This window comes from Phoxinus phoxinus (assembly GCF_949152265.1).
Source record: "Phoxinus phoxinus genome assembly, chromosome: 23".
NCBI lineage: Eukaryota > Metazoa > Chordata > Actinopteri > Cypriniformes > Leuciscidae > Phoxinus > Phoxinus phoxinus.
In genome coordinates this window covers 14,898,005-14,925,230 of record NC_136898.1, presented here as the reverse complement: position 1 = coordinate 14,925,230, position 27,226 = coordinate 14,898,005, and the positions used below count along the sequence as shown (strand labels likewise).

Genomic DNA, 27,226 nt, shown 5'->3' with positions numbered 1-27,226 from the left:
AATCCCAACTTCCAATTTGGCGTGAGATTGCGTTTTGACATGGCTCATATTATATGGTTTCAATTTCACAGTGGGAATGCGGAGTTTGAAAGAGAAAAGAGAGAGAAATTTGGGTCTGGGGGAGCCGGTCTTGATCTGCGTCGGGGGGGGGGGCTGCAGGTGGTATATTGCACTGGCGCTGGTCCTTTATTGATTTATTTATTTATATTCTCTTTCTGCTATCCATTAGAGTATGTAATGTGAAAAGAGATACACAGAGGCGTACAGGGCAGAACGACAGAAATTATCCACAACAAATCAGTGTCTCTTTTCTGTGCTTTGAGAGGGGTCACACAGTCTTGCGTGGCTTTTTTCCCAGAAACTGAATGAACAGTCTGAGGGAGTTGGTAAAGTCAGCTGCTGTACAGCGCTCTGCATTTTCACTAGTCTCTGCCTACACATTTATTCAGCTGTTGAAGCCATGGATGAATGGAGTTGCTTTTAAGGGGTATGTAAATATACTGTGCCTCCAGATTCTTAGCAAGTTTTCACTGAATCTGTAATCCTGCATTGAAATGTACAGTAATAATCAGTGTAAGCACTGACAATTTAGTCTTAAATGAATTGTATAATATACTATTAACAGAAGTATTTAGTTTGGACTAGCATTTACTAAATTTGAAGAAAAAAAAAGAAACATTTTGGTAACTGGTGGCCTTACTTGGAAGGACATGGACCAAACACAGATGCTGAATAGCATACTAGCATATACTACTTTTACTATAGAAAGCGTATAGTTTGCTAGCTAGTATGCGGTTCCAAATTCATCAATAAACTCAGAAACTTGTACATATTACATGACAACATTCACATGCCTGTGAACAATTGTAATATTTTATATTTCCTTTGTACAGGTGCAGGCACTGTCTAAACTTTTATTTGACTTTTATTTTGTAAGTCTATAGCTTGGCTGTATCATGTGACATTTCAATCATGTGAAATATTCCATTTGAAGTGGGTTCCTGTGTTTGGAGTGGTGTTCCTCAAGAGGTCAAGGTTTGCCAATTTCGCAATTCCAAGCTAATATTTAATTACAGTGCATTATGCTAGCTAAATTAGTATTTTAGCAATTTAGTTTAACGACTTCCTGAAAATGCAAAAATTAAGATAAGTGCACAACATCTAAGAGTCCAAGTTGGTAAATGGACTGCATTTATATAGCGCTTTCACAGTCCCAATGGCCTCCAAAGCGCTTTACAATATTGCCTCACATTCACCCATTCACTCACTCATTCATACAAGTTCAAGTTACTTGTCCAGATACTTCCTGGAAAAGTGTGTATCAAGAAAGAAACATGTTACATGTTAAAAAACATGTAAGACCAGTCACAAAAAGGCCAACAATCACTTTGAGGAGCTATGGATTTCAAGAACAGAGTAAAGGTGCACTAGTCAACCATATCAAGAGCTCTTCATAACACCTGTATGAAAGGATTCTACAAAAGAAGGCACTTAACAAGAGGCCTGTGGAAACACATCTGCAGTTTACCATAATATTGACCCAGGTGCAATGTGGGTAGTTTTGCAAGTTATACTGTTTACATAGACAGGAACATATGCCTAATAGTGTGTTCCGTTTACCTCTTCACACAGATCAGAAAACTAAGATGGACACCTTCAGGCAAACCTGTTGTGCTTGCTCTTTTGGAATACAAACACATCATATAAAAGTGGTATTTTGCACAGATACTTTCAAAGTGTCATGCCCAAAAGATAAGGTTTGATAGTTCTGTGTGCACCACTGAGTTTGAGACAGAATTGCTAATAAACAATAATTTTACTACTGTTTTATTGCTGTTTCTACATTGAGCAGCCATATTGGATTCTGAAGTTCCAGTCGCAAATCCTATTCCAGTTAGTTCCATAGCTTTTCCTGCTGGAAAGACCGCTCCAGCAAAGCATCAAAATGCCTTATTTCAAAAGCATAATGCCAAATTACTAAAAATAGGTCACTGTCAATTAATAATTAAATATGTTTTCCTTCAGACTCCTGGGAAAAACAGTCTCACCCTTTCACGCAGAAAGAGTTTGGAAAATGGGAACTATACCTCTCTCCGAAAGTGGACAAATCTCCTGTCATCAAGCACCTGACCAAACTCAAGGTACCAAACACATCATCACATCATGTTATATTACATCCTGCTTGTTATAATTGTATTAGATTAAACAATTTATATCAACATGAACATCTATGGTGCATCTCGTCTGAGGTGCAAATGTGATTTGAAAAGTTGTAGCTCTTTGTGATGGTCAGATGCTGGAGGGTTGAATTCTAGAATTTAAAATCTATTCTGTGGGCTGCAGTTTCGCATCTTGTGAGGTAACATTTGGATTAGTGAGAGGCTGTGTGTCTCTTCAGCCCGATTAGGAGCTGTTAGCCGCTCTGCTAAAGCAGAACGGGATCTTGGCTCTTTGTGTCCTAGTAGATGGTCATTGGCAGGTTCGGGTGGCATTTGTGGGGCAAAGCTGCTTGACTTGGCTCTCAGGGTTAATCTGGGGTTGATGGGAAGAGGTAGCAGATGGGGACATTGAGTGCCCAACAAGTTCCCACTTGCCAAAGTTGGCGGGGTACACATGTCCTGCACAGTTTGCCGCAGTGCCACGTTATGGGTTTTGAAGCACCCTGACTCTGCCGGACACCGGAGGTTGATCCGATCACATTAGTTCTGCTTCAGCTGAGCTCAGATCAACTACAGTTCATTTTTCACTTCTAGTCATTTGTACCTGGGTGTGTTTTGAAGACAGTTGTTTTCATAGCTACAATATTAGTAAGTCTCGTTAGGGATGCACAATATACTGTACTGTAACAGTACCATGTCTGTTATTGTATGATGTATGATATGGTTAATGTTTGATATTATTTTTTAAATTAATTTTTACATTTAGATTTCCTTTACCATCATCACCTGTGGTGAAAATCAAGTTTTTAATATTGTTTATCTCTATGTGATGTTTTTAATATGCTTTAAGACAAACCATGTGAAATTCAAAAGTCAACAGTCAACAAGTATTGCTATATGTATTTCCTCCTGAAAAGAGCAGTGAACCAAAAACGCGGTTTGAAATCGGTGGCGTCACAAACTATCTTGTAACCAATCACGTCACCGCGTGATCATCAACGAGTGGATCTCTGAGCTAGCGTGAGTGAGTGGAGGCAGGGCTAATTTGCATATTCATAGAACAACATATACTAAATGAGGCAAGGGTGTAGAGTTACATTCAAGCTATTTTAAGACATGAAGAATTTTATTTAAATATGTAATATGTAATTATTTTTATTAAAAACCGGTATGTAATTTTGATGATCAAAGATGACTTGTAAGGGATCAAATGATTGACTACAGGGGGACTTTAAGATTTTATTTTATTCTTTTAATTATTCAATAACCACCTGTGACCGGGCATAATGCTTTGGCTCATCAGTATAGATAATTATTCAGCCTTCAACCTCATTTATAGAATTCACAATAGGAAAAAACGACAGTGATTACTCATTAATTCATTTTAGCATTTCAATGACGATCATGAGTGTTTTATCAGTAGACCTGATTTAGTGTGAAACTCTAAGCATGTGGTAAAAGAGAGGCCAGGGTTTCCCAGTCCTATCATGCACACGTTCCAGATTCAAGCATGCACTCTCAATGTTTCATGAGATTCCCTTTCATCGTCCCCTTAATCAATGTTGCCTAATGCATTTCCCACACACAGCCTTCTGCTGCGTGCCAAATGAATTTGAAACCTGCTGTAAGCGTTAGTTAAAATCAACTCAGCTTTTTTTTTTTTTTTTGCCGGCACCAACAAGACCGAACCTCATTTATTCAAGCATGAATATTTCAGATCCCTGTGTAGTGATATTGCATTTTAAAAACACCGGGAACACTAGATGCTCAAAGACTTTTAGCAGCCGAAGGTGATCAATACGGATCCCCGGGTGGCTCGGAGATCTCTAAGCAAGCTCTCCTGCAAGACCATGTTTAATTCTCTATGTGGGTACATTCTTTTTGTTGTGCTTCTGTTTGTTGAGAGATACCTCAGTGACTCCAGACAGCTGGTTCAGGGGTATAGTCGTCGTCTCGGGGGAAATCAAAACACTGCTAACTGGAGTCTGAAGGAAGTGAGGAGAAAGGAGAGTTTTCTAGGGGTTTCTTTTTGTTGAAAGTGTGTGGGAAAGGATTTGTATGTGTGTGCGTGCGTGTGCGCTTATGCGTGTACCTGTATGTGTGTGTGTATGCGCACGCATGAAGTGGGAGAAACCTAAGCAACTTATCCTTCATATCTCTCCGTCTCCAAACAGAAATTTCCAGATGTTTACCCAGGAGCCCTATTAACACTTCAGGTCCTTTACTTATTGATTGTCATGTGAGATGTGAGGCTGGATCAGATCAGAGGGAGGACGCTCTGATAGGAATGAAATGTAATTAAAGGTCTGATGCCGTGTTGAAGATGAAAAGTGCCTGGGTGAACTTTACTCTTGCTCTAAATGCAGACAAGATTGTTCGTTCACTCTAAATTAAACTCATGCTAATCCATAAATGGTCCTGTCTGGCCCGCTCTATACGGCTGAGAAATGTACCTGCCAGACACAGCTTCTGTAATTACATGGCGCCAACACAAATACATTTCACTCTGTATAAAACTCAAAGGTAAAAAAAAAAATCAGCAACCTTGGCCCCAGAAGTACAGTGTATTTACCATATTTTTCCAAACTAAACTGGTTCCATTTGATTTTAATAATTTGGTTTTAATGAAAAAATAAAAAAAGTATTTTGAAAAAACAGTGGTTTGCTGGTCTTAGCTGGTTTCATCTGGTCTAGCTGGTCTCCCAACCTGGACAAGATGGTTTATTCTGGTCTCGTTGGTATTCAACCCTAGCCAGACTGGGTTTTTAGGGAGGCTTTTTTTTTTTGCTTTGCCGAGCTGGGAGACCAGTTGTTGACCACCAGTTTATGCTGTTGGTTTCCCGAAGGACGTGTACTCATGAGGAAAATTAATGAGCTACTCATCGCATAAACATTTTGAAGATAGTTTTTCGAATGTAACCTATTTTAATGCTAAAATCACTACTAATTTACACTACAAGATACAACATCCCAAATGAACTCATTCTAGAGGGATAGTAATAACTGACCTAGCTAGTCTCTGCAGCCTGCAAAACCTTACTACTGAGGAGACTATCATGTTTCCATGGTTACAGTGGCTTTTCTCATTTGTAGATATTGTTTCACGTGTAGGTAGTGTTTTCAAGTCAATGTTTTTTTCTATTAATTCTAAGCAAAAAAATTACATTATTGGTTTGAATTCTGGTTTAGCGGTATTTCTCAGTATTGGATATATAGACAAATATTATATATTTATTTGTACATTTTAGATTAGCTTTGCAAATATCTAAGACTCCCTTTTCTTCTTCACACCCTAAGTCACTCTTCAAGTTGTCTCTCTTTCTCTATCTTACTCTGTCACTCTTTCTTGGCACAGTGCTATTTCAGTAAAGCGGTGGTGTGTTCTTAGCTTGGTAATAGTCTGTGCAGAGCCGATCAGAGCGGTTTAAGGATGTTCCGTCCCGCCCCAATGTCTCTCCAGAGCGGCTATCGATCTGTGACAATATCCAAGCTGCCCCCCTGAGAGATTGAAAGCAATGATGGACTTCTTAAAGTGCTTTGTTTTCTTCTGCTCTTCTCTTCTTCCCTGTCAGCTCTCATCAACAAACACCTGTCCACTGCGTGTGTGTGTGTGTGTGTGTGTGTGTGTGTGTGTGTGTGTGTGTGTGTGTGTGTGTGTGTGTGTGTGTGTGTGTGTGTGTGTGTGTGTGTGTGTGTGTGTGTGTGTGTGTGTGTGTGTGCGCGCGCTATTGTATATATGGTTTATGTATGAGGAGGACACAATGTGTATAATGACATGGTTACCATACCATAAACATGGTTTGTGGGGACACTTTCTGTGTCCATGTTAACCAACTGGGTTTAAAAAAAAAACTAAACTGTGTTTTTTGTTCAGAATAAAAAAAAAATGCAGAAAGTTTTTTGTGATGGGTAACCATTACACCTATGGAGAATCCTCTTGAACCACGTGTGTGTGTGCTTTTGCGAATCAGGCTTATGAAAAGAGGTGGTATAGGGAATCTTGATTTTGTCATATTATTAATAAAATGTTGCACAGTTAAACCTGTTTTTAGGATGTGAATGAAAAGCCCTCAATTTCTTCTTTGTAATAAATTATGCTTTTAAACCATGACAGGAAACTAGCAACACACGGGAACACCAGATTTAATTTCCTGGAAAATGTGTTTTGCATAATATACAGCATTTAAATATTTTTTTACAAACGTGTGTGTGTGTGCGTGCGTACATTACCGTTCAAAAGTTTGGGGTTGGAGTTTTTTTTAATGTTTTTTGAAAGACGTCTTTAATGCTCACCAAAGCTGCATTTTAATTATTTATTTATTTTTATCAAAAATATAGTAAACATATGCAAATTTGGAAAATATAATTATTATGAACCATTTTCTATTTTAATATATTTAAAAATGTAATTCAATCTTGTAATGGAAAAGCTGAATTTGCATCTTCATTACTCCAGTCTTCAGTGTCACATGATCCTTCAGAAATCCTTCTTATATGCTGATTTAGTGCTCAAGAAACATTTATTATTCTTATCAATGATAAAATCATTCATATTATGTTGCTTAATATTTTGGTGGAAACAATAATACATGTTTTTATTTTTATTTGATGAATAGAAAGTTCAAAAGAACAGCGTTTGTTTGAAATATAATACAATTTTTCATTATAAATGTCTTTAGACTTTTTACTTACACTTTTGGTTAATTCAATGCATCAAATGAACCTTGAAGAATAAAATATATATAAGTTTATTGAATAGGATAAACCCCTTCTCGTTTTCGAATACATTTTAAAATGTATTTCAAGGTGTCAAATTTGTCATTTCTCTCTGTAGCTTGTGGTCCTGACTAAAACAGGTGAATATCTGTTTCGGATCTCTCCTTGGGCCAAATATGTCACAAAAATGCTGGATTCAGTCACATATGACTGGACCCACTGGGACCCTCCACAACCATACCAGGTGAGTGTACACCCTAGATTTTATGTACAAATATAGAAGAATATACACAATATAATCATTCTGAGCAATTTTTCAAGACACTTTATCACCCTCCTATTTTGTTGGGGTCAATTTGGACCGCATTGGATTTTCAAACTTTGTAAAAAAAAATGTTAAACTGGCTCTGGCATGGTTTAACCTATTAGAGTTTTACCCTGCAGAAGTTCAGTGGAGAACCGTACAGTACGTCACACCGGTCATCATCGCTGCTTTCAAGAACCAAGAGTAACCAGTTTCACCACACCTGCTCCTTTCTTTCTAAGAAAGGATTTTTCTTTCCATTTTCTTAAAGGATAATTCCGGTATTTAACACCTTGAGTCTATATTGTAGTTTGTTTTGGATGAACAAGAGTGGTGGACAACATTTTTTTGACAATGGTTCCTCTCTCGAGTTTTTGACTATAAAAGAATTGGCCATGGACCCATTTAACATTGGAGTCAATGGGCATGTCCGAAAATGTCATTAAAACAACCTTTAACATTATTTTTCTAAACTGTGCAACTCACCGAGTGATTAGTGATGTTAGTTGATGTTCCAGAAACAAAAAGTGTTGCGAAATACAGTTTCTGTCGTGTTTTATTCGTCATTTTGTAAAATCCCATTGTTGAAAAAATAGTTCCACTATAGCAAAATAAACGGATTGGAATCATATATTGCGACGATATATTGTTTATAATCATCAACGAACACCACTAACCACTCGGTGAGTTTAACAGTTTTGTAAACGAACATTATTGGCTGTTTTAATGACATTTTCGGACATGCCCATTGACTCCAATGTTAAATGGGTCCATGGCCAATTCTTTTATAGTCAAAAACTCGAGAGAGGAACCATTGTCAAAAAAATGTTGTCCACCACTCTTGTTCATCCAAAACAAACTACAATATAGACTCAAGGTGTTAAATACCGGAATTATCCTTTAAAATACTGATTATTTATAATTGCTACTTTTCATTGTGGACAAATCAAGTAGTGTTTTTCTAAAAGAATACTGGGCCAAAAGAGCCCATGGTTGAAGAAACACCTGTTAATTATAATCTTTTTCAAAAACCACTGTTTGTTTTTTAGGGTGGAGGTAGTTTAGAAGAAAAGTCAAACCGGGAGGGAATGTTTGCAGGACCGTGATGTTGTTCAGGCGAGCATGTGGCCTTCCCGTGGCTCTCGAACATTTATCATCGGTAGCCATTAGCATCTCTGAAGCACCCCGCTCTTATGCCGACCCCTCTTCCGTGTTAGTAATGACACTCAAAACCGCCTCCTCTTAAGTGGCCCGCCACATTAAACAGCCAATTTAATCGGAGGCTACTCAACAATTGCTTTCGCCCTCTTGATGTCTTCGTTTCACTGAAGAACCATTTGCAAACGGCTTTGATATTGGGCGGTTCTTCCTCTGTGACAATGAGACAGACTTTCCTTTGATATCTATTCATGGCATCAGACATTCATACAGCGACTGTGGTCAATGCCATCATGCACATAATCAAGTTTTTTAGAAGAGAGGAATTGGTGACACAATGTCATCTGACAGTTATAGCGGTTGCTGCATGATTAAAGGCAGGACATATTGCTTTTTTGCTTTCTGGAAATGGCACCATTTTCAGTGAGATGCAATTGGTTTATCTTACTTTCTTGCATTTCACTTCTATGTGTCTTTGTATGTAATTGCTTATGTTACGTCTCGCAATAAAACCGAAAGATTGCCACAGTAAAACCAATATTATATTTAAATTATATTGCATTCAAAACTACCATATATTTTTTTAAGTTAAAATATTAAATAATAGGGATAAATGAAATACATCCCAATTAAGATTATTCAAAGATGTAATCTTATATTATATATTAATCAAAAGTATTTATTATATTGTATTACATTACATTGTATTATTATTGTTGTGGAAGTCAAAAATTTAATAGACATTACAGAAATTGTTTGCTCACATTTTCAAGCTCCATACTTTAGGCTTATACTGAGAACTTGTATTGTTGCAAGCGTTCAATAAAGTCAAATATTTGTTGTGTTGCATCAGGAACTTTGAGGTAACCCTGATGCTCAGCAGAACCTTCTAGCAAAATCTCTCATCAAAGCTCATTGAAGAATGGTGGATTGATATCTGGACCCTTCCTCTCGCTCTAACCTTTCTTCTTTCTCGCTCCCAGTTCCAGCACCCCAGACCCCCACGGCCCAGCAGTCTTCGTATCTACGAGGCCCATGTGGGCATCGGTTCGCCTGAGGAAAAGATTGCCTCGTACAAAAACTTCACCCGAGATGTGCTTCCTCGCATTAAGGATCTTGGTGAGTGATGAAATCTACAGAAACACTGCCAAAACACAAACGTCTAAATGATACAAGCCAAGCAGAGTGGAACACACCCCTCTCTGAGGTCCAATCGCTAACCCTGAGCTCCCGGGCCAGAAGAAATGGATCCTTTGGTCTTTGAGAAAAAAACTTACTATTGATCAAATAATTATATGAGCGAGGTGATTTTACAACAACCGATTTGAAAGAAGTACAGTTAGCTGACAAAATGAGCATGTTTAGATTCTGTTATGTAGCATAGTTGTGTTCATCTCATTCTTTATTTATCACTGTACTAGCTGGCAGCAAAGCAATATAACTATAAGCTGTTGGACAGTGTTACTTCAGAAACACGAGGGTCAGTGGCATGACCCTCTATTAACTTATTAAAAATGCAATTCATGTAGCCTAGAAATCTAGACGCACCCTAGCGGCAGCAAAATGTATTTTGCAGCCAGGGCAGTCTAGCAACTCTCCATAGACCTTCTAGCTGCAAAAACCTAAATTGGGTCAGGCCAATCACGTCGTGTATAGAGTAGGCGGGGACGGGCTTAACATATGACGACAGAGTTGTGACGGCTGCCACTTGAAAACAAAGAATGGCGGCTGCGGATGGAGAACAGCGGTCTTTCGAATCGGCTTTGGCCACGACTCTGGAGGACTTGGAATTAAGTTTTTCTTTAAGAAAAGAGCAAAGAACGGCACTTAAGTCATTCTTAAAAAAGGAAGAAGTGTTCGGAGTTTTGCTGGACCGGATCTTCTACGTCACCTTCTTCGTTGCTCTGGTTGGTTGTAGCGCTATCCTATTGCGTGCAGAGGGATTTTGAGAGACAATCGTTTATCCCGCCCCTCGGATTGAGCCATGGAGCTATGGAGAGTTGCCAGGCTAAACCTCTTGATGTAAGTCTGGCTTGCCAGGCTACAATTCATGCATACGAAGACTTGAATACACCACTTATGTTTTTAATTTCTAAATATATATAACTGTCCTTATATTGTAATAAAGAGTAAAAGCCTTTAATTCTTATTCAAATCCTGAATAAAAGTAGTGTATTATTTATTTATTTATTTATTTATATAAATAATACACAATAATTAATAATACATAAATAAAAATAAATAATATATATTATTATTATTTCTTAGAAAAAATGCTTTACTAATTATTTTTTTGAAAAAGTTTGTCCACCAAATCAAAGTCACATGATCCAACATGACTATGGCTCTGGACTATTGACCAAAACACATCTTAATACTTAATACTTAATACTACTTAATACTTAATACAGGGCCTTTGTCAAGGTAAATAAAACTTTTAACATATGATATAAGTTGACCATTTTATAACAAGGCAAGGTTATTTCAGGATGTAAAATGTTATGTGGTGCAACTTCCCAAAAACATGATATTTATTTATATATATATATATATAAAAAAAATTAAGTTCTGTTCACACTTGTTTTCTGAATGTATAAGACAAATACTTGATTTTCTATTTGATTTTTATTTTTTACTTGACAAGGGTTGCACAATATGTCGTTTTAGCATCGATATCCCGATGTTGTGCATCCGCGAATGTCACATCGCAGAATGTGCAATGTCAAGTGTAAGGATTGTAGTTGATCGGTTCAGGTCTCTTTCTCTTCCTTTGAGCTTGAGCAGACACATGCATGCAAAATTAAGTCAAAAGGCCTGTCTAGGCAAGTATCCTAGTAAACACAGTCAGTCATGTGTTGTAAACAATTGAAAATGGATGCGAATCATTATATTGGATCCGTGCATGTGTCTTAAAGTGACAGCAGCCTAATATACCCACAGCTGTGTCACCACCAATGTAAATCAAACAACAAAAGAGAAATAAAAAATCACTCTTGAGGCTTTAACAAAGACAAATTGTTTTAATTAAGTTAATTATATTTAATTTATACAGTGAAGACTATGCAGTGTTATTTTACATTTGATTATTCAATTTCTGTCCCTGAATACGTTTAAATTTTCCTGAAAAACATAAAGCACTATTTCATTTGTATCTTTGTATTTACACTTGTAATTTGTTTATTTTCTATGCAGATGCAGTATGCCACAAAACTACCTCAATCACCCTAGAATTATTAATTCTTTACAAATAGAGCTATTCAAATCATCTGGTGAAATAGTTTTTTGATATCGCAATATATAACGCAGAAAAACTAAATATTGCAATGTCAGTTTTTTTCTCATAATCATGCAGCCCTAAATGTCATGTGCTACATCCATCATTCAGTTTTATCTTTTCTTGTAAATGGTATAAATGCTTTTAAAATCAAATGATACCAACTTGAATACAGATAATTTATTTTTAAGAACTTGGCACATGCATTTTAAACAATTTTTGTTATTATTATTATGGATATTTCATTGCGCCATAAGTAATTTACACACCATTTGATCTCATATTTTGTCAAATTTCTTTTCCGAATACTCTGCCTTCCTTGCATCCTTTAAGAAAATCTAGTGCAGTGCTAAGAAAATAGCTCAACATGCAACCAAAAACGACCATGCATATACTATATAGCGACACAAATGAGGCAAAAAGAGTACATGCGACAAGCAGTTCCACGTGGAATATCATGCTAACCGTCGCAAGCGGAACTGTTAAGTTTAGTTAGCAGATGTGAGAACAGCTGCCGCCTCGAGTGATTCCATTACTGCACAGAGAGCCGTTTCCCATGATTGTTTCCTTACAGAGCTTTTGACATGGAAGCCTGAGAGGAAGCCAGCCTACAATTACTTTGTCAGAAGGTTCCAAGTGAGATATTTATTTTTTTTTAGCTGTGGGGATTACAGAAGGTACCTTAAACATTAGTGTTCATTGCATTGGTCTGATCCATAAAACATCACCTTCTGTTGTTTGTTTTCTCGAGGGCTGAAGCGTTAACCTTTGCCTGGAGCAAATCTGCTCGTAAGCAGAGAGTTAGTTAGCGTAAAATTATTTTTCACCCCTTAAATGGGTGTTAAAATAGTGAGTCATTGTGCAGCCTTTGACTGCTCTCTCACATGATCGGCGCTCTCCCCAGGGTTCTGTGCCTCAGATAATGTGCTCCTCAACCCTCCAAAAGGCAACAAAAGCAAAGCTGCACTTTGGCTCCTAATGGAAGAGCAGCTTGGCACTAGGTTTAGAATTGGTGGTGCCTTTATTTTGCCCTTAAAATCTTTCCCGTCTTATTTTTCCCCTTCAAAATTAATCCATTGAGTGTATGATTCTAGTTGTAAAGGAATACATTTATATTCTAAACTAATATAAAAGTTTAATGTCACAAGCACAATAATCACAATCCTTTGAAGTCTGAATTTGAGAATTTATTTCTCTAATAAAATGGCAGTGAATATCTAAAGAAATGCATTGAAAGGAAAAGTTCTATTTGGGGAAAAAATAAGGTTGTTATATTATTATAGATTAAGTATGGCCTGCCCTTGAGATATCAGGGTTTTTTGTTGTGTACTGCATGATAAAATGTTGCTTGACAGGTCTGAAGTATGAATCCATTGATAACAGATTTTGTGACGGAGGAGGATTGAGTCAGACGAGCAGGGCACAAAAGCATCCTTTGTTCTGCGATTTTAATCAACATCCACATGAAAAAGTGCAGAGGAAAAGTTGATTGACAAACAAAAGGAGCTAAACGCAAATATCGCAGATGCAGAAGGCAGCAAGTCTAACTTATGTAGCACTATTCTGGGAGAGAGAGAACAATGGTTAGTCTCTCAGATGACTGAGGTTCAGTCATAACCACTGCAAGATACACAATTGACAACACATCTCTATCCCAAAAATGGTGGTCATTATGATCACTTGTATTTTTAAACTAATAGATGAAACTTTTGTCATTTACATTGTTGCTAAATCTTTGTATGACTTAAGGTGCTCTTACACTTGTAGTGCGGTTGGTTCTTTTGGTCCACACAGCAAAAAGAAAATAATCAATTTAGTCCTGATTCGCTTAGCATTCACACTGTCATTTTTACTGAACCTAAAGATAAAAAAAAACTATGATGTATATTTTGTGTCAACTATATTAATACACAACCGTTCAAAAGTAAAACATTTTTTTTTTTAGTTTTTCATGCTCACCAAGGCTACATTTATTTGATCATAAATACAGTAAAACAGTAATATTATAAAATATTGTTACAATTTCAAATATCTGTTTATTATTTTAATATATTCTAAAATTTAATTGGTTCCTGTGATGGCAAAGCAGATTTTCCGTATTATTACTTAAGAAATCATGTTGATTTGCTGCTCAAAAAACTTCTTCATTATTATCAACGTTGAAAACCGTTGTGCTGCTTAATATTTTTGTGGAAATTGTGATTTTTATATATATTATCAGGGTTCTTTGATGAATAGAAAGTTATTTTTTTTATACAGCATTTATTTGAAATAGAAATCTTTTGTAACGCTTAAGTCTTTACTCCTGATAAATGTAACGTGTTCTTGCAGAATAGAAGCATTCATTTCTTAAAAAAACAATATGTTGGCTGCCGACCTCAAAACGTACATCATGAAATATTACATTATATTTTGGTGATGCACTCAAGTTTCAAACACTGTGGAAATGTTCAGTTAGAAGATCACAGACGGCGCTCAAAGGACCTGCATAGGATTTAAATCTATTTACATGATTCTCAGCTATGACGAATGCTTTAGTCAAACTTATTACATGGCTTGGTTAAATTCTAATGTAGAATGCGGTCTGTTATGTAAGGGTTAATGCCCGACGAGGTGTCCATTGTCAGGTATTAATGGACAATAGACAATTAAATCAATAAACTCCTTTTTAAATCAATATTTTGTGTCAAATTATTGATTTATTTGGTAGGTAGCCATGTAATAAGCGGGATAATGTAGAGCGAGGCGGTTATTATAGCGAATACAACCCCTTCAGGGTGATTCAAAAGCCTGTTGGGGTTGTATTCGCTATAACAACCGCCTCGCTATACATTTTCCCTTACTTATTACTCCCCTCCTCTAACAAGTTGAAGTTTGCTTGGACTCATTGCAGTTTGATTTGATGTTATTGGATCCTGAAAATTGCCCTTGCGGTATTGTTTTCATAAAACGACTCGTAAAAATGTCAAAATAATAATATGTTATAACCTATTGTCTTTAGTTCTCTGTATACGACTAATTGCTATAGTCAACACACATTTTTGAAGAATGACAGACCAACAACTCATTAGTTCTGTTAAATCAACATTTAGTTTTAAATATCTATAAAAAATTCCAACAGCAATGATCAATATATCAAATTTACTCTCAAAACATCTCCATTTAATATCAGAGAACGTGTAGTGCTGAGCTGTCAGTAGCAGAAGGTCAGTCCTCTGTCAGTTCTCTTTCAGGTCCTGGTGTGCGTGAGTGAGTTTTCCACTGGTTTGGTTGTTACAGGTTGTAGTTTACAGGAGCTTCTCAGCTCCAGGACTATGGGATGCAGAGATAGACTGGGAATCAGATCCTTAAGGAGAACTCTACCTGAAACCACTGGAAGTTTCAAAACTTCTTTGAAGTTCTTTATCAAAAGCTTTTATTACAAGCTTATTATTCAAAGAAAGTGTAACACTGTTTTCATATTCTTTTCATGAAAAATCTTAATTGTAATTCATCATGCTGTCATTTTGCCATTAAAGATTTGGATTATGCTGGAGGTGACATTTAAACCTATGCTTTGGTTTCACTCATTTTTAATTATGTTTTAATTCATTTACGTTTTCCAGTGTGGACGCATATTGTTAAGATAACAACTTAGATTTACGCCTTGATGTGTTTCACTTTGAAGATCTTCTTGAAGGTCTTTTGACTCTCAAATTGAATTAAAATTCTTTTTCTTTTCTTTTCTTTTCTCTACTTTCCCCCCCGTGTTTCCATCTCAGGATACAACTGTGTCCAGCTCATGGCGATCATGGAACATGCCTACTATGCAAGTTTTGGCTATCAGGTCACTAACTTCTTTGCAGCTTCCAGGTACGTTTACATTTTTATACATTAGGCAGACACTTTTATCCAAAGTGAGTTACATTGCAGTCAAGGTATATATTTTTTTCGGGTCATGTATTCCCTGGATATCGATCCCATGCATGAAATTGAGGTTGCTAGTACCATGCTGAAATGTTGGAGCTACAGGATTATTTCAGAACCAGATTTTATATATATATGTATATAGTCATCTGTGCTGAGAAATGTAAGTAGTCTAGATGTATATCCTTAAGTATACTTGAAATATAGTGCATTTATCATGTTTCTGCCAAGTGGTCTGGTAACTAAAAGGTTGTAGGTTCAAATACACCGTTATCTAAACAATGCATTATTTGTGTTAAGGTGCTAATACATTTTTTTTAGTCACAAGTTTAAAAAAAAAGTGTACAGTCATAATATAGCAGGCGTCTTAACTGGTCGTTGATTTGTTCTGACCAATGCTATGGATAATATCATAAATAGGCTTGTCAACTCTTCAAAGGAGGAGAAATATTCCCATATCGTTTGACGTCGACACCAATAGTGGTAAATGGGTGCAAATTCATCTGTCACTTGATGCCAGAACATGATCAAAATAATGCAAGGTAGAATAAAACACATCCACTGCTGTACGGGATACATTTACAATTCCCTCTTGAAGCTGTCGGACGACTAATAGCCTCAAAGTCGCTAGGGCAGTTATGGATTGTATTTTTAAGAATGAAGGTTAACACCTACGTCCCGAAGGAAATTATTTTCACCTCGGGACTTCAGATCTGGTTGTTCCGGATGTGCCAAGAACATGCACTTCTCCTTCACCAAAACACATTAGCATGCTCTGCCCTGGTCACATTTTATTTATTAATGTTATATCTACAAGGCCTGGGAGACTGAGCATGTGACAGTATCTAAATGCTTTTCATTTTCCTTTAGAGCTCAGGGTTTGGTGGCGTTGTCTCTCAGCCTGTGCAGCAGTAATTCCAGTCTTTAAATCAGGATGAGGTCCTCTGTCAAGGGCAGTAATCTTACTGTAAACACATTTGCCACTAATCCCCAAATAGAAGAAAGCCCTGATAAATAACAATAGTAAAAAACAGAATTGGGTCTCCAAAATAAATAAACTCTCATGAAAGAAAATTGCATCTTTGAATGTGGGGAGTGAGCAACTCCCTCAACCTAATAAGATATGACAGAGTCATTGGGAATCTTTATTTGGCTTTGGCTGGCTGAGGCGGCCGGCACTGGTGGACCAGTCCAGATAAAGTGCAATGTATACAGAGTAATTTCACTCATGATTGATCACTCATGCACATTTAAGACCTATTCCTCTTTCTGCTGGGTGGAGAGAGCGGGCGAGGGAGGTGACTTGGAATATCATTAGCTCTCTTCTCACTTTACTTGTTCTTTGCCCTGATATCTTTTAACCCAACGGAGTAGATATAGAGCTGGACATGCTGGGAGTTTAGAGTGGGTATTTGTTTTGTAACTTTACCCTTGGATCCGAATCCACACACTTTATATCGTGTAGATGGCGCTTTATTTAGATGTGAATTGGTTAGCTTTAGCAATAGCTCCTGGTAGAAGATGCCGTAACTAGGACATTTTGCAGGCAAAAAATTATGTTTTTCCATCGATGGCCATTTAAAATAATGTATTCTGATTAATTACAGTTTTGCAAGCAACATATAAAGCACAATGTTTTTCCCTGCATCCTGTTAGCAGTATGGCTAAGGTGATTGGCTTAATGTTTCTGCAACTTAAGTGCCCATGAAGCAAGATCCAGGTTGTGTACCCTTACGAAAAGAAAATATACTTCCCTATATATGAATGATCAGTATATTAAATGGTTTGACCGTACAGTTGAAAATATACAGAATAATATATGGTGTTAATATATAACAATATATTGAATAATACATAAGAAATTGCCGCTTTTCATATATTGAAAATGTACTAATATACCATGTAATTTTATATTCAGTAACACACTTCATAATATGTATATGTGATCAGATATGGAACTGCATGTGTAATATATTGCAGATATATTTACTCATGCAGCATGACCGCATATACAATGTGATACATTTCTTATATTTTTAATTATTTATATTATAAATATTTCATGTTTTCAAGTTATTCAGCACAAGCACACCTGCCAAGTATTTAGCCAAGAGAATCACTGTGTTGAGGAGTGCACAGCCAATCCTTTTAAAAGTAGTAATTACAGTCTTAATGGTTTTTCGGCCAATCGTCAACCGAACCACAGGCTCTACTCTTCGGCACAATGGTGACCCCAAAAACTCACACATACCAGAAAACCTTTTATATTCCCCAAAAAATAGAACATTAAACACTAACAGATCTTGCCCTATATTAATATTGAGCAAAACACATTAAATAACACTTAATTTTAACATTTTCTCTCCTTTAACAGTCAGAAGCAAACCATGCTGGGAATTAGAAATCTGTTGTAACTCATTTCGTGAATGTGTGTCTGTGTATATATTCACATACATTCACATTTATATGGGAACATGTATGTGCAATATATACACAATAAAGGATAAAACTTTGTGAATATTTCATGTAATGCTATTTTTTGTGTTTATTTATAAATATTTTATATGCAAGCTATAAGGTACGAGAGGCTGTGGGACTTATTCACGATACAGCACTAGCCTCGGGCTCGAGTACCTTATTGATTTTCTAAAACTGTTACCACACAATACAAATATTAAAGGCAAAAATATGTATCAATGCAATTTTTGAAATGTCAAATCTCTAAAAGCCTTCCTTCCGCTTGAAGAAATAGTCCCTGACCGCGAACAGCAACAGAAGTAGAGAAGACTGTTATATTGAAAGGACTTGTTGTGAACACCAAAAAGAAAGACATAATAACTGACAAAAGATGCATGTCAGGGGTCGGCAAACCCCCTCACTGTTAAAAGGACAAGATATCGTAGAGTACATTTGAAACAGTTTTTTCATTACGAATATAGACCTAGCCCCGCACCTTTTCAGCGCTGCGCTTGTTGTCTTTTGACTTCCGGTCTGTATTTTCACAGCGATCTTGCGGATTTATGAACGAACGGCTCGTTTTTAAATCTTCCCGGTCTACTGACATTTGTAAAGACATCTGCTTCAAACATTACAATCCTCATGATAACTTTTGTCAACTTTACATTAAGTAAATGTAAATCCACTTTAAAAGCTAGTTACTCCTGGACAGCGATCCCATTGAAATACATAGAGCGACCGCAAAACAGAAGTTCAAAGACAATATTCTAAAGATGGCTGTGCCCTTGTTTCGCTGGCGCATACGGTCTATAGGACTGAGCTGAAGGAAAATGCTATACTTCAAGTACACTCGATCTCTCACAATGAGAACATATGTTTACGTTGCTAAGAGTGGTTGCCATGGGTGTTGTGTAGTCATACATAGACTGTTGGGTGAAGCGGTCATAGCCATGTTTTATTGTGAATAAAACACAGCGATTGACCAATCAGAATTAAGGACTGGAACTAACCTTTTTATATATGAATACTAACCGTCAATGCATATATTGAAAAATATAAGCACTAGTTTCCCATATATGGAAATGTATTATATGTAATATATCGCATTCTATTTTGCAGTATATTCGCATATATTTTTGGTTCTGATTGCCATTGAGCCGAATGGGAACGCTAATGATCGCTCTCCCCTGGTGTTATTGAGCCTCTGGCCTCTGCCACCTTAATTCTTGGAAATGGAAATGGAATGATTCTGGTTTTGATTTGATTCCTCTTAAAGGCAACGTATGGCATGCGGAGGGGTAATTGCTGGCACGTGAGCAAAAGCGAGAGAGCTATATGTATTTCATTCAGATAAAGTACCTCACACCTGCATACAGATCTACATTTTGAGGTAATCATTCCTCAAGCTCGTTTTATCACAGTTTTTCTGAATTGCTAAAATGCATTTCTCAAAACCATCACTCACTTTCTCAAAACCTTAAATACAAAACCAAATCTTCAAACTACATTCAGAACACATCCTAATCTTCTGGCAAAATCAAACAATTGCGTCAAAACCATTTTATCTGTGCTCAAAATCAAATAATGCTTCCAGATCATACACACAGCCAGACAGAATATAAGCACTACAGATCATTCATTAGATTCTACATCAAAAAATGGAGAACACAGCATCCAAAGCATGCAGTTTACAGGCAACAAGTATATTGTAAACACAGTAAACATATTTTGCAGTTACATATAAAAGTATAGTATTCTTAACTTACAGTAGTAAGGTGAATAAATTTGATACTGTATGCACTGCAAGTATTGAATGTCTGTAAATTCAGCACTTGCATACTGTAAAAATACAGTAGCCCAAATGCAAAAGCCAAAAAAGCATGTTACAGTACACTCAAAAAAGTTGTGCAACTACAAAATCAAAGTCATGGAGAGATTCATTCTGCCTCAGCGTCACGTCCTCACGTTGGGTCCGGCCTGAGGACTTTGTCCACTTCACAGGCTTTCGTGGCGACAATTGCTGAAATGCATCTCCTCTCCAGTTATATTAATTTTAAGATTTGCCATCCAAGAATGTCTTAGCATGTGGATAGTATCATTTTATAATTAGCTGCTAATTATGTATTCAGTTGACCGTTTTATTTCAAGCAGCGTATAGTTGCATGGACAGTCCTGTGGAGTAAACTAGAGTAACTACTTGGGTAAGTGTTTTGCTCAAGACATGATTTTGATCATTCTGGTTCGACCCTTATGAGCTTTTAACCTTTTGCTTACCATTTAAGATATTTATCAACTAGCTTACCCCACCTCATAACATCAACCTATCAAACATCTAACCAATTCGCTCTACAAACCACGCATTCTCCTGTCTTTTCCCACAGCCGCTTTGGCATTCCTGATGATCTGAAGCATCTGGTTGACACCGCGCACTCCATGGGCATCACGGTTCTCCTGGACGTGGTCCACAGTCACGCCTCCAGCAACACAGAAGACGGGCTGAACTACTTCGACGGGACCGACTCCTGCTTCTTTCACGGAGGCTCCAGAGGGAACCACTCGCTCTGGGGCAGTCGACTCTTCAATTACTCCAGGTGAACCAATGCTAAGAAATATGCATGCTGAATATATATTCTGCTCACATTCCCGACTCTTCTCCTGTTCAGTTAGTTCTCATTTGTGAATATCAAACAGTCCTTGAGTTTTCCAGAAGCATTCACATGTAATGGAACACAAATGGATCTTAATGGCATCTTAAGACGTATAAGAGGAACTCTGGTGTTTCCTTGTACAATCACAGCCGTTCACCTATGAATCCCGTTGATTATTAAGCAAGTGTGGCACGCCTCACATGCGGCACTACACGGTTTGCAGATAAGCTCTTTTTGGTAATTCTGCAATCCGTGTCTCCTTACTCACAATAAGAACCTTAAGAAATGTCTCCCAGTCCCTCGTCTTTCTTCTCCCCTCTCCTCATCTCAGAGATGACAGGCTTTCTTTACGCCACCTCTCAGCGCTGATCCATTAGAGGTCTCAGTGCTGCCCTCCGTTGCCATCTTCTGTAATGGGATTTCACATCATTGTTGTTTGAATCTGAAGAGTCATGCCTCACCCACCAAAATGATAGTCCTGTCTGGCGGTTACCTCTGCGAATGAACATTGATTTTTGGTCATATCTTGGTTATTGATTCTGGCCGTATGCCTTTTGTTCCCTCTGCTTCTCTGTTTTTCGCCGCTGGCGGTATTTTAATGTTTTTACATAGCTTGGTATGGGATGGAATATCAGTTCTACCGAAATGAAATAGCTACTGGTCATTGTTCAAGTTGAGCACATTGCTCTTTATCACGATTGAAAGAATGTTTAATGGTATTTGAGAGACAGAATCTTTTAGGATATTTTAAGGCAAAGTTACTTTGATACTGTAGCTTGTAAAGGTATAAACTATTCATAATTCAAATGAATACAATCTAGTAAAGTACTACATTTTAATAAAAAAATATTTGAGTTGAATAAAAAATATTTGAGTTGAATAATTCGTTTTGTGTTTAGTTTGTTAAAATGGTTTCCCAAATGTTTTTATGTATGTGTAATCTTTTTCTTTTTCTTTTTTTTTTACTTAAAAAAAAAAAAAAAATTGTAATTTCTTGCTTGTACTCTCAGCCATCAAATATTAAGCCTGGGATTTATCCATGTGCTCAAGGAGTGAAAATATCATGAAACCTTGGAAACTGCATGCCACAAAGCATAAAGAAAACATATAATAAAAGAACAAGAGCGTTAAAACTGCTCATCTCTCATTCTCACAGTACTGTTGAATTAATCTTGAAATAACACAGATGGTTTTCAAATCATCTAATGGCATTATACTCTGAAACTTAATAAGTATAATAACAATGTGCAGACTATTTATTCAGACAAACTAATCAATGGTTTCTTGGCATTTCTTGAAAGAAACTCAAAAACAACACCCTGTCTATTCTAATCTTGCTTTTAATGAACTTGCATCACCGCTAATTTTGACTTTCTTCATTTATCCATCTATGATTTTTGAGTTGAATTATTCTGTTGAAAAGGCATAGTGTTTTTGAATGTTTGAATTCAATTCGATGATATTTGACTTATTTTCGTAGCTCACCTCGCAACTTGATCTGAGTGTGCATGTTTGTTAATATAGATATTCAGGACCATTTAGTGAATAAAAAGACAATAGATGGTACAGTTTCAAAGCTTGGTAATATGAATAATTTATTTATTTATTCTGTTTTATTTGTTAATCTGTTATTTTGTGGACTGTTGTTTGAAGGCTTTGATGTTGTTGTTGTTGTAGGTTTTTTTTTTTCGATGTTTGTTCAGACCCAATTATTTTTGATACTGATGAGGGATTGGTAGAGTGGCAGTAATATATTGATTCTTCTTTAAAGTCTTTCATCTGTGGCCTGCTGCAATTGTTGGTGTCTCTGTGGTGTAAATGAGCCTGTCTCATCCACCCCTTACCTCTGTCAATTCTCTCTAACAATCTCCTCTCTCTATTTCCTTTGCATCTCTTCATCATGCATAAATTCCGAGTGCTTGAGAATGAAGTGTCTAATGCTTCTGTAAAAGTTGTTTTGTTTTGTTTTGTTTTGTTTTGAAGTGCTGAGCATTGTTCTCCCCGGGTGTTTGCGTCTTTTGAAGGTGATTGCAAATGATAACTGTGTCGACTCCATCTCCTTCGACTATCCTTATGGATTTGACACGGCCCATCGGAAATAGCCCGAAGGATGACCCTCTCACCCTCATTTCCATGAAAATCCAATCAGAAGATGCACGCCTCACTTCTGTGGGTCCGTAAATGGCCGTGACGTCCCCTGATCTGATACACTCTGTGTCCGAAACCAAACGCAAAATGTTTTGTATGATGGTTTCTATTAAAGGGGTGGTTGAGTATGATTTCACTTTTCTAACTTTAGTTAGTGTGAAATGTTGTTGTTTTAGCAGAAAAAACAAGTTACAACACTCAAAGTTCAAAGCAAAGGAAGACATTTGCTTTTAAAGAAAAGGACTACAACAAACGGCTGGTATGAACTACACGACATTCCTCTCGGGTTAGTGACATCAGCAACCCTAAAATGTACATAAACCCCGTCCCCGGGAACACGCAGTCCATGTTGAGAAGAAGAAAAGTTGTTGTATAAGAGTACATTTGTGAGTCAGCTCAAACTTTGGCATCCATCTTTTCACATGCAATAGAAAGTCACTCTGTGTGCATCTCACAACCGTTCCTGTTCTTGAGTCTCTCCATCTTTGTCTGATTCCGTTTTAACATTGAATGCAGAACAGTTTCTGTCATTTTAGTGTGTTTGCTTGAGGTAATCGCAGCTGCTGCTAACACACACACACTAGCTCTTGAAACCCCGCCCCCTGCAGCAGCTCATTTGCATTTAAAGGGCCAGGCACAAAACAGTGCGTTTGTGCAAACCCTCAAAAAGTGACAACTTAAACATGCTATATAAAAATATCTGTGGGGTATTTTGTGCTAAAACTTAACACACACACTCTGGGGACATCAGAGATTTATTTTACATCTTGTGAAAAGGGCATTTTACCACCCCTTTTAAAGAACGTTTCCATACAGGCATCAAAAGCACCATAATGCCATGTCTAAAGATCTAGAACAAATTGCAGTGAGCTTTAAACTTGATACACATATTTAACTTTTTAAATCATAAAATATGAATAATAATAATCATCATCATCAGCATTTTGGTATCATTTACTATTTTAGTATATATTTATATTTTAAGTTTGGTTTTTAATTTTGTATTTTCAAGATTTCTCGTTGTGATTATTATTATTTTTTAAACATTTTTTAATTCTATTTAGCTTTAATTTGCTTAATTTTTTTGTAATTTTAGTACCTCATCTTGGTTTCCAAGGGAACACTTATGTTTTAGCTGAAGTTAGTTTTTTATATATATTTTATAATATATTATATAATATTTTATTTCAGCTTTATTTCATTTTTTATAGTTTAACAATAACAACACTGATTATAATTAATAGTATTTTTAACATTTATTTTTTTTAAATATTTGTAATATTATTAGCAATAATGATATTGTAATTGTTATAATATATTATAATTAATAAAAAATAAGATGATTATTTTATTTAATAATATGAATCCCCTTATAATCCAGTTCTTTCAACTGTACCATTAGATTTTATTTTCTGCTAATTTTGGTGCAGAAGTGGATGTAGACCATTTACTGGAAAAAGTAATACTGATATTTAACTGGCTTCATGTGTGAAAGTGGATTTGGTTAAACTGAGTAGTAATTATGTTTTTTCACTTTTTTTTAGAACATGGTCTTTGCATAAATTTTTAAATATCAGGCAATGTGATGCAAACTCAATTCTTGTTAAAAGTACAATGTTTTCCCTTCTACTCTTGAAACGGCACCATTGTATCCCTAAAAAAGACATGAAAAGACGTTAAAAACAAAGCCTGAAGACTGAAAGAGTAAACCTTCTGCAACAGATGCTGTAATACGCACTTGTTTATTTCATCTCAAACGACAGCTTTGTTAGCACTGGCTGGCCGTCAGTGTGTATTAGCAGCTGTCCTGCAGTAGACTTCACTCTGTAATTAACACTGTGTCTGGAGTTGTTTGCAGTCTAATTACATGTTTGATGAGTTCTGTTTTTATCCATTGACAGCACTCTTCGTGATGGCCGTAAAGATGGTATCTGTGTCTTTTGCAGTCAGTCAAAACAGCCTCGAGTCAGACCGCGCGCAACAGTGACTGAAGGAATTGTTTTTTTATCAAAGTGAATTAGTCGTACCCTTTGAGTTTTGCTCAAAAATGTTTCATCCCATGAAAATTAAAAAGGATAAACCTTTTCAATCCTTTCATGCAATCCTTTCAGCCGGCAGCATTAGGTAGGTGCAAGCGATGCCTTTCTGAATTTGAAACAAAAGTACAGAGAACTAAAAAAATCAAACATCTTAAGACAAAGCTAACGGAGACAAATGAAACACGATGTATGGCAGCGCAGCGAATAACTAAGTGCCATACTCGCACATAGCCATTTTGCGTCGTGTGTGCGTGCGCAAACGCTCAAATGGAAATAGACCTCATTAGGTTTGATATACAAACCGATTGGCTGTTGCATTTCTTTCTTTAATTGAATTTTTATGATCAGAAAGAATGCCGCAGGGCACACTGGCGAAAAGTCTTGTATTGATGAAATTTTAATTGCCTTAATCTAATGGAGCACCCATGCTCGTCTTTGAGTAGACACTTGAACAACTAACTTTTTAAGGAAATTAAAAATGTAAATTCCTTTTAAAATAAGGTATAGATGATCTCATAAATAAATAGATGCAGTCAAAACTAAATGCTAAAAATTACACTTTAAAAGTGATTTGGAGCTCATTGTTTCAAACAAAACTCTGACTGCGAGGGCATCGAATTTCAAAATTTCAACCGAATGAAGGTTATTCTTAAAACACTTGTTCTTCAGTATGTCAGAATTATGGTTTAGTTGTTTGTTTGTCCTTGTTTTCTCTCTCTCTCTCTGTCTCTTTGGTTACTTTTGTTGATTATTTTATTGATATGGTTACTCATTATTGCCACCTGTCTCTCTCTCTAACACCTGCCAGTGTTTTAATTACTCCTTGTCGGTTCTTTTTGACACCAAGTGTGGTTTTCATTACTTCCAGTACTGCGCATCGTTTTTCAGGTAGATTTGTAGTTAGGTCTCCAAGAGTCTTGTAGACATTGCCACAGTTCTTCTGGATTTAACCTGTCTCAGTTTTTTCTGTTTCTTCATGTAATCTCAGATGGACTTGATGGTGAGATCAGATCTCCTTGTGGAGCATATCAACTGTTGTCAGACTCCTTGTGCTTACAAAAATCTCACTGGATTATTACAATTAATTGCAAAAGGAATGTTTGGAAATGTAAACTGATATTTCCTACTGACATCAAATTATATAAATATCTGGCATTTTTAATGAAAAATACTAACATGCCTAAGACTTTTGCACAGTAGTGTATTTGCTCTTGTGATCTCCTGCGTGCTTTGTTTAGTTTAATGAAAATGTATATTCTCAGAATTCTCCCTGCTTCATCGTCGTGCACGCTAGAAGCCACACGTTACAGTATAAATGTATATATTTGTAAGGTTATTTTATCACTTCACTGTTGAATACTTCATTCTAATGGCCTGACACATGTTGTTTTTATTCCAACATTGCCACAGTACCACCTCGAGGTGTGCATTCATTTTCAATAATTCAGTGGTCCGTGGCCAATTATTCCTTACATATTTTCCCACATGTTTTTTTAAAACATATTTTTCCTCCTGTCTTATTACAGGCCTAAAACACAAATTGAAATGCACAACTGTAGCATAGGGGACAACAACAAGCTAGTTTTTAGAAATGTCTACTTTGTGACTAGAGATTAAACTGTCTATGCACATTTAACTACTGTTTATACAACACACATGTATGTATTTATTTTACTGTAGTATTCAATCTATTCTATATGACTATATAAACCAGGGGTGCCCAATCCTGTTCCTGGAAATCTACCTTTCAGAGCTTCTACCCTGTTCAAACACAACTAAAGCAGTGAATTAAGATCTTCAGGAACACTTGAAGTATGTTGCCCGGGTATACTTCATTTTCTGTGTTCCGCTCCGTCTCACTCTCACACAGCTTTCAAAGTATAGTCAACCACGGATGAGCGTGGATGAGTTTGACACATGCGCAGTACATTTGCTTCCTATACTCTCTACAAGACGTCAGAGGGCAGCACTAAGTCGTGTCATTTACAGGACATTTGCTTGGAAGGATAGATTTAATGCAAAGTTTAGATGAAGCAAAACAAAATCGATGGAGAATGATATGCTTACCGGTATTTGTTTACAGTTCTTGAAACAACGTCTTTCCACATTCTTCGACTACTGCACAATACATCACAACTGCGTATTACCACCTATTGGACTCGTTCTGTGTCAACATTCACCTTGTGCATGCGGTGTTGTAGCGCACCGTCTGCATGGACACAAAAATTGGGCTGCACACGGACAGTGTGCGCTGATGTCCGCAGACCCTCCTAATGACGAAAATGACATCACACGGACAGTCCTCGGACTGTTGCGGAACGCAGACGGCCGAAGTATACTTTGGGCTTAGCCACATCATTCCAGAAGTTTGATAACTTTTATTAATATGACAGCCCAAAAGATGGACTTTCAATGAT

General features: G+C 36.7%; 1 protein-coding gene across 3 annotated transcripts in view; it reads left to right on the top strand.

Annotated features, from left to right (window-relative positions):
* The window catches only part of gbe1a (glucan (1,4-alpha-), branching enzyme 1a), a 114,453-nt gene that overhangs the window by 23,408 nt on the left and 63,819 nt on the right, over positions 1 to 27,226 (top strand). For all 3 annotated transcript variants that reach the window (XM_079600674.1, XM_079600672.1, XM_079600673.1), the window contains exons 3-7: positions 2,026 to 2,141; positions 6,994 to 7,119; positions 9,321 to 9,456; positions 15,373 to 15,463; positions 20,356 to 20,565. In XM_079600674.1, coding sequence (XP_079456800.1) covers positions 2,026 to 2,141; positions 6,994 to 7,119; positions 9,321 to 9,456; positions 15,373 to 15,463; positions 20,356 to 20,565 — 679 coding nt within the window. The remainder of the gene's footprint in view (positions 1 to 2,025; positions 2,142 to 6,993; positions 7,120 to 9,320; positions 9,457 to 15,372; positions 15,464 to 20,355; positions 20,566 to 27,226) is intronic.